The following is a 7,772-nucleotide window of genomic DNA, read 5'->3' on the forward strand; positions in this document are numbered from 1 at the left end:
CGCCGGAAGCGCCCCACTTCCGCTGTCGGACGCCGGACGCGAGAAGCCGCTTCCTCTCGGAGAGCGCGGCCGAGCGCCGCTTCCGGCCCCTCCCGCCCGCGGTGCGCAGCAGCGCCCCCTCGCGCGGCGGCGAACCACGCCGCAAAGGAAGCACCGGGCCGTGGTGTTTGAAAGCTGTTTATTGTCATGTACAAAACAACGGCGGCCGCGCCGGCAGACGAACACTATGTACAGCAATAAATAACGCCCGCCGTCGCCGCGCGGGGCAATAACTTAGCAATAAATACCGCCTCCCGCCCGCCAACCGCGGCCTCGCTGCACCCCACCCCCGGACAGCGGACAGACCCGGGGCCGGGACGGGCCAACGGCACGGCGGGTCCCGCCGGAGCCCCGCGGTCCCTTCGGGCGGTGCTCGTCTGAGGGCGGCGCCCCGCCGGGCCCGGAAAGGGCAGCGCGGCGGCTCCGACCTCGGCCCTCGCGCCCTCCCCGCCCCGCTCCCTCGGGACGGCGCTGCCCACCGGCGCAGCACGACGCAGGAGTCACTCGACACGATTCACCACACGATACACAAAGCCCCGCCCGGCCGGGCCGCTGCAGGGGACACGCTTCATGGTTCCTTAGAGGGCGGCTGGGGCCGGGCCCCACCTCTCAACCACTGCATCAAAAATGTACCGGGAAAGGAGAAAGAAAACACAACACCCTTCACAGCAGGAAACCGAACGGACGAGCACCTCAGGAACAAGAACTGCCACACTCCAGAACGCTATATACGAGAGAGAGAGAGATCAGAGCGACGGGCTCGGGGCAGGGCCGCCTCACGCAGGCATCGGGTGCCGGGTGGTGAGGACTGCGCGCCCTGAACGTGACGGGAGATTCTTCAGACACCGCAGAAATACATTACTCAGATTCCAATACTTCACTGAGAACAAAACCAAAAACACCACGCCAGTACGGGGAAGCAGCACCCGCAAAGAGGAGCACATCCCCTCCTGCACCTCTAGGATGGAGCCAGACAGAGCGCTTTGTGAGCAGGGAACCATCTCACCCGCAGAGCTGGTTCACCACACGGGCGCCCTATGGCAGCAGCTTTGTGCCCACGCGTCCCTAAAGAGATGTGTCCTCACCGAATGCATTCAGCCACTCAAAGCAAACTGGGACCACAAGCTAGCAAGCACAGCGCAGAGGAGGAGAAATGACAGCATTCATGGCTGGTGGAGTCAGCGCTGATGCCTGTTCTGTCCTCCTCACTTGCTCCAGGGAAGCACAGACTCTCATTGGCAGCAGAGATTGCCATCCAGTAGGCAGAGAAGGATCAGGTGCAGAATACAATGGAAATGAGTTTGCCAGGGGTGTGGGACTGCCTGTCATTGCCTGCTCTGTTGATGGAGCCCTCCTCACAACAATCTCCAGCAAACGGAGACAGTTTGCACACAAAACCTTGTCTGCTCGCTCTGCAGAGGTCTGGCCTCCAGCTGGGAGGCTCTCCTGCCAGGTCAGATCTCAGGGCTCCAGGAGGGACAGGGTTGGGTTTTACAGCCTGAGCCAGCCAGAGGACTCTGTTGTGTCTCATCTCCTCCTCACACCACCCAGCAGCTGGAAGACAAAGGCTCGAGCCTAGAAGTCTGTGTGAAGTGTTGCACAGCAAGTAGCCCATCTGGTGCATAGCAAGGAAACAGCACAACACCTCAGTTCGGAGAGGAGAAAACCCATGAGCTGGATGGGGGAAGCCTGGAGGCGATGTTCTAACCTACTCTTTATCCACAAAGTTCACAGGGAAAAGCATTCCAAACAGCTTCTCCCTAAGTCAGCAATTAGTCAGTGCAAAGCTGATCTCCTCTTTCAACAAGAAATCCCATCAGCTACTCTCCTGCTGTGCAGTAGCTCTCATTAGGTGTACCTGCTTTTCAGCCCAGAGAACAGCATCAGTTCAGCTACATAAGAAACTCATCACCAAAACACACCTAGTATAGCAAACCACACTTCGCTTGTGCCATCCTTATCTGTCTCCTGTGCTCAGGTGATTTTCGACACCCAAAAGATCAAATGGACTTCACCCCCATGCCCTGATTCTCCAAAACAACTCAGTAATCAGATCGAGTCTTTCAGGAGATGAGGGCAGGGAGGTCTGTCCTAGTGTGAAAATGGAGCCTGACCACAAACTGTTTTTCAGCTGTGTCACATAGCTGTAAGTTTAGGTACCTTTACCAATACCTACAGCCATAAGTTGCACCAGGAAAAAAAAAGTAACCAAGACACCTCTCACTTTTCAGTAATATGCTGATGCTCAGCACAAGAGGCTGCAGCTTCAGGACAAGTGCAGGCCCTGCACTGCCCAAAACGCTGTCAGCCCTGCCTCTCATCAGAGGAGCCACGAGCACAGCGCGAACTCTGACCACAGGATCCACATCCAGCTCCATCTTCATTCCCCTCAGTCTCCTTCAGAACTTATATAGTTCTCCCTTGTGTTACTTCTCAGCCAGAGGAGAGCAGTCCCAATGGGAACGCATCCCCCATGCAGGTAACTCCGGGGTCAGCACTGGCTGGGCAGCAAGAGGCCTGAGCTGCTTGTGCAGAAGCGACAGCTGCAACACCCAGAGAGAGAAGCAGGCGTCCCACCAAGCCCCTCTGCAGAGCAGCGTTTTCAGGGCACGCATCGCTCCTCAGCAGCATCAGCCGTTCATTTCCACCTCTCAGAAAAACAGCATCTTTGCCTGTGTGCCAGAATCCCCCTGGAGAATTCGGAGAGATTCCAAGCGAACCTCTTGCTCGAGCTCAGAGAAAACAACAGAAGCATGAGAATGACAGCACATGGCAAAGGCAGCCACTGACAGCACCACAGCACAGCGCCACGCGGAGCTCGGAGAGCACAGAGAGCGCAACACGAGGGGACACAACGGAGCCAGCAAGATCGAGAATAAGTCACTTTTGGTACAATTGCAAAAAGATATCAAACAGGATTTGCCTCTTTTTTTTTTTTTTTTTTTGTCTTTTTTTTTTTTTTTTCCTTTTTCTAAGTTTTATAAATAAAGTCTGATAACTCTTTATAAAAACTAACCTCGGAGCCACAAACAGTTTGCGGGAGGTTCATGAGAAACTTTAAAATTATTTATTTATTAACTTCTAACTAGCAAAGTCTCCGAGAATATTTCCCCATTTCTATGGCCAAATATTCTCGCCCTCTCGGATAAAAAAAGCTGACTATAAATACGCTCTCTCTTCTGTCTGATTTTCATTTTAAACTTAGATAATTTAATAACTCTTAAAACGATGTTTCTCTTTAAATAAAAGGGCTATTTAACCACATAAACTGGTTGTGTAAACCATCACACTAGAGACACTTGATACCCTCAAAACACGGGAACAACTAGTGATTTTGGTCTTGTTCAGTGCAACACATTAGGCACAAAACCGGCCTGCAGTCAGCAATGTACCTCCCTCCCCCCCCTCCCAGACCCCATCCCATCCCCCTCCCCTCAGCTGGGGCACAGGCAGTGGGGCACACCAGCATCTTCCCATCCACCGCTGCTATCCGCACTCTACTGCAATGGAAGCCTGAAGGAAACTCACTGCTTGGGCACAGAGGCGCACCTAGAAATGAATACCACATCTATTACACAGAACACCCCAGCTGCAACTACAGGTACCGGATGAGACAAAAGCAGCAGGCTCAGGTGCCGGGCAGTCAGGCACCTGGATACACCACCTGGAAGAGTAATGAAATAAAGCCTTTGGAAGTGACTGAAAACTGGGGTTCCAGGAAGAAAGCCTCCCTCCGGGCCTCTCGCCGCGCAGCGCAGACTTCCTTTGGCCAGAACACCGAGATCTTACAGCCTGTCCCAAGGGCAGCTGAGGGCTACAGACCGCTGGGTGGGAGGTGCTGTCTGCACAGGACAAGGGAAGCATCACCACTGCTCATACCAATCTGAACACAACAAAACAAAACCAGAGCGATCAGCAGGCCAGTCCTGGGCCAAGTAGAAGGAACCCTGACCCGTGTGGGGAGGGTTTGTGCTTTGGGGATTCCAGGCTGGTTTTGTGCCTAATTGCCCTGCACAGACAAGCTCAGGCAACACTCGCTTCACTAAGACCGGGCGTCCGTTTTGGATTTCACTATTGTGATGACACTAGTGGTAGCGACCTTGCCAGGGACGAGGGGCCCCATGCTGGAGGTGAGAGGGCCCCGCACGGGGGTGACAGGGCTCCGGGCCACGGTTCTGGCGAAGTTCTGGAGTGCCTCATATTTGGAGCGGAGAGCATCGAGTTCCATTTTCATGCTGGCATTCTCAGAGGCCAGCTTCTCCACCTCCTGCTGCAGCTCTGCCTTCTGCTTCTCCAGTTCCTCCTTCTGGGTAACGCGCTTGACCCTGCAGCTGGCCGCGTAGCCTCGGTTCTTCAGCGTGCGCCGGCGCTGCTTCAGCTGGATGATCTCCTCCTTGGACAGGCCCCGCAGATGCTGGTTCAGCTCCCGCACAGACATGGTCACCAGCTCCTCATCTGTCAGGCTGGTCCCATTCTCGCCTGGCTCCCGCTTCACCTGTGAGGAGAGAAGGCGGTGTGCAGTCTGAAGCCTCGAGCAGCCGCCCGCACCCCCCGTCCTCCACCTGCTGCTTTACCTTCAAGGCCTTGTTTCCTTTGTTGGGGGTCGTCATAACACGGCAGCCACGTCAGTCAGGCTCTGGAAGAGATGGAGGTCAGGTTAGTTCCTGGGTTAGCTCTCAGCAGAGCCAGAGCCGCTGCACGGAGCCCCGCAGCAGCACCCTGTGCTGGGACACCCCCACTGCCCTCCCCAGGCAGCGCTCAGCCTGACTGCATCGGACTCACAGCGTGGCAACAGATTCCGCCCCTAAGCAGGAACTGCTGCCCTTCCACAGCCCTACAACCACGGAGACTTGTAGCAATGCTGTTTTTTGTTTGGGGCGGGGGGGGGGGGGGGGAATTAAAAAACTAGGAGGAGCCAGAATACACGGAAGCCACATTTTTAAAAATAGCCTGGCAGCAGCAGCCAGGTCCGGAGCACGCCTGCTCAGGGCCAGTCACGCTGACTCAGCACGCCAGCAGCCCGCGCCTCTGCTCCCAGCTGCATCCTCACAGCCCCTGAGCACAGCACAGCCCCACACACCCGCTGCCCAGCACAGCCAGAGCTGCCCAGAGCGAGTCCTGCCAGACCCATGATGCTCCCAAGGACACAGCCTGGCACAGTCCAGGAGCACATCACCGGCAGTGAGTGGAAGGGACAGCTTCACCTGCACGGGGCACTTGTGAGGTGCTGAACACAGCTGCCACGCTCATTCCTCTCCAAACTGTGGGTGCTCCCCAGCAAAGCCAGAACAGCTGGATTACAGTCTGAGTTCTGCATCCAACTCTTCCTGTGGGGAGGACGGGCAGCCCAAACCCACGGCTCAGTGCTGGGGCTCACAGGAATCCCATTACTGATCTAACAAAAACCTCCAGAGCCCTCCCTGCTCCTGTCACCCAAAGCTGACCTGCAGCCGTACACATTTCCCATTGAGGCAGCCCCTATCAGCCCCAGCAAAGCCAGGACAGCACCACCTTCTCCCTTCCTTATCTTCAAAGCTGAGAGATAAGAAAACAAAGATCAAGGGAGGCTGAAACTGGAGGGGAGCAGACTCTTCCACTGCCAGGGAGGACAGCATTCCAGATCGATAACAGCAGCTCCTGGGGCTGTCTCCATACAGAGGCATAGCAGGGCTCCTGTCCCTATGCACCTCCTCCCCTCACACCTCAGGTCAGAATGTCACTGCACCCCAACAAACTGAATCCTCAACAGCCACGTCCATCCCACACAGCCCGGCACTGCCTCCGTGCAGGTGCAGTCTGCAAGCACCTTTGTACCTTCCGTGCCAGCCAACAGCAATTCTGTTCGCTGCTCTTTTGTTTGCTAGACGTAAGAGGCAGAGTTGCAGCCAAGACCCAGCTGTACAGTCAGCAAATACGGATTTTTGCTCCTCCAGCAGCTGCAGCTCAGGCTCCCGCAATGCACCCGGTGCTGACTGCTAGAGGTGAGCAGGATCAGCGCTGTGCAGGACACGGAGCAGAGGAGCACAATTCAGATGCTCCCAAGGCCGGAGCCTGCCAGGAGGTGGCTATTTATACCCAGAGGACAATGTTCCTTGCAGCACGATGTCCGTGACAACCTGACAGCGCCATAAGGGTCACTTTGCCACCAAGGGAGGTGGCTGCAGTGGGGGGAGCACACGCAGACTTCTGCCTCCTGAAATCAGTTCTGCGCTTTCTCATGCCGTTCTTTTTCTTTCTTGTTTCCTGCACCCTCCCCTCACACCCCATCAAACAAAATGGCCGCTGGAAAAAGGGGCAGAAAGAAGAGAATAACTGGGGAGAGGCATAACACCGGCCCTGCAGAATCCTCTGACTGCACACTGGGGTCTGTATGGCTGCAGAAATTCGTACCCCACAGGGCTAAATGGTTCCCTACCGCTAGGAAATACTAAAACTTCCTTCATTGCAGCAGATGTGAAGAAATAAACACTGCATCAGGCTGGGCACGGGGGGCAGAGCAGGGCAGGGAGCTCATACAGCCCTGACCTCAGAGTTCATGCTCACTCTGTACCTCACACCGTCTTTTCTGCTAAGAAAAATACATAAACCCACAGATACAGACACAAAAGGACGGGCCAACAAGAGCCACTGTGCAGAGCAAGTGTAGAAATGTGAGGGACCAGGTGGAGGGACGTGGCTGAGATGGGTGCAGGGACCCAGAGAGCTGTGATGGGGTCAGGAGAGTGCTCCCCAAGCCTGAATCACAACATCACTTCTGTTGGACATGAGGGCTGCAGCGTCTGTACCCGAGGAACCGGGCAGTGTGTGCTGTGTTCTGGGAGTGGCTCTGAGACGGGGCTGTGCCTGAAAGCAGCACCAGTTTGGACCCCCCCCGTTCCCTACCAGAGACCCAGCACAGCAACACTGGCAACACGAGGGTGATGGGAAGGCAGCAGACCCGGATGACACTGAGCCCAGACACAGCCCGGCTCTGCAGACCACTGATTTCTCTGCTTTTCAGAGGTTCCCGAAGAAAGATCGCACTGAAAAGTGCCAAACGCGATGACTGCAGCGAAGAAAATGCCGCCTCAACACATTTCCCCGGCGTTCAAAAGCACTGAGCTCAGCACGGCCGCAGCCAATTCCCCCCCAACACGGAGCGCACCGCGCGGGGCCCTTCCTTTCCCGGTTCCCCGTTCGCTGCCCGTTCCCCAGCGCGGCGCCGCGCCACGCGCGCACTGTAAACACGGTGACGTCGCCGGGGCGCGGGGCAGGGCCGGGCGCGGAGCTCTCCTCCCCCCCTCCCCCCCGGTGCGGGATCCCCATTCCGTTTATTCGTGGTTTTTTCCTACGCGTGCACAAATGGCCTCACACAGCCCTCCCGGAACTCAAACGGCCCGCACTTTCCCTCGTTGACCGGCATCAGAGCAACGCCACCGCCCCTCCCGCGGGACCCCCGTGACCCCGCAGCCGCCACCGCCGCGGTGACGGGAGGGCTCAGCGCGGGAGGAGCGCAACGGCCCGAGCCCCGCGCCGAGGCCTCGGCCTTCACAGCCCCAACGCCCGCCGGGACACCGGGGGGAGCGCGGGGCGGGGCGGGCGGAGCGGCGGGGCCCCGCGCACCTGTTGCTCGGCCGCGGCGCGAGGACCGGGCCGGGAGCGCCGCGAAACGAGCGGAAGCCGCGGCCCCGGAGCCCCCGCCGTGAGTCAGCGGCGGCCGCCCCGCCCCCGGGGACCGGCCCGCCGCGCCCGCC

The 7,772-nt window shown here is 57.4% G+C and overlaps 1 protein-coding gene across 1 annotated transcript; it reads right to left on the minus strand.

Annotated features, from left to right (window-relative positions):
- Nucleotides 1-3,083: 3,083 nt before the first annotated feature.
- On the minus strand, nucleotides 3,084-4,910 carry MAFG (MAF bZIP transcription factor G). The gene is made up of 3 exons (XM_042894997.1): nucleotides 4,822-4,910; nucleotides 4,614-4,675; nucleotides 3,084-4,534 (listed from the first exon to the last, which is right to left on the minus strand). The coding sequence occupies exons 2-3, from the start codon at nucleotides 4,647-4,649 to the stop codon at nucleotides 4,082-4,084; spliced, it is 489 nt and encodes a 162-aa protein (XP_042750931.1). The 5' UTR covers nucleotides 4,650-4,675; nucleotides 4,822-4,910; the 3' UTR covers nucleotides 3,084-4,081.
- Between the last annotated feature and the right edge of the window lie 2,862 nt (nucleotides 4,911-7,772).

This window comes from Lagopus leucura, unplaced genomic scaffold, assembly GCF_019238085.1.
Source record: "Lagopus leucura isolate 7727_CA_CO unplaced genomic scaffold, USGS_WTPT01 111-13_obj-0_obj, whole genome shotgun sequence".
In the NCBI taxonomy this organism is placed as follows: domain Eukaryota; kingdom Metazoa; phylum Chordata; class Aves; order Galliformes; family Phasianidae; genus Lagopus; species Lagopus leucura.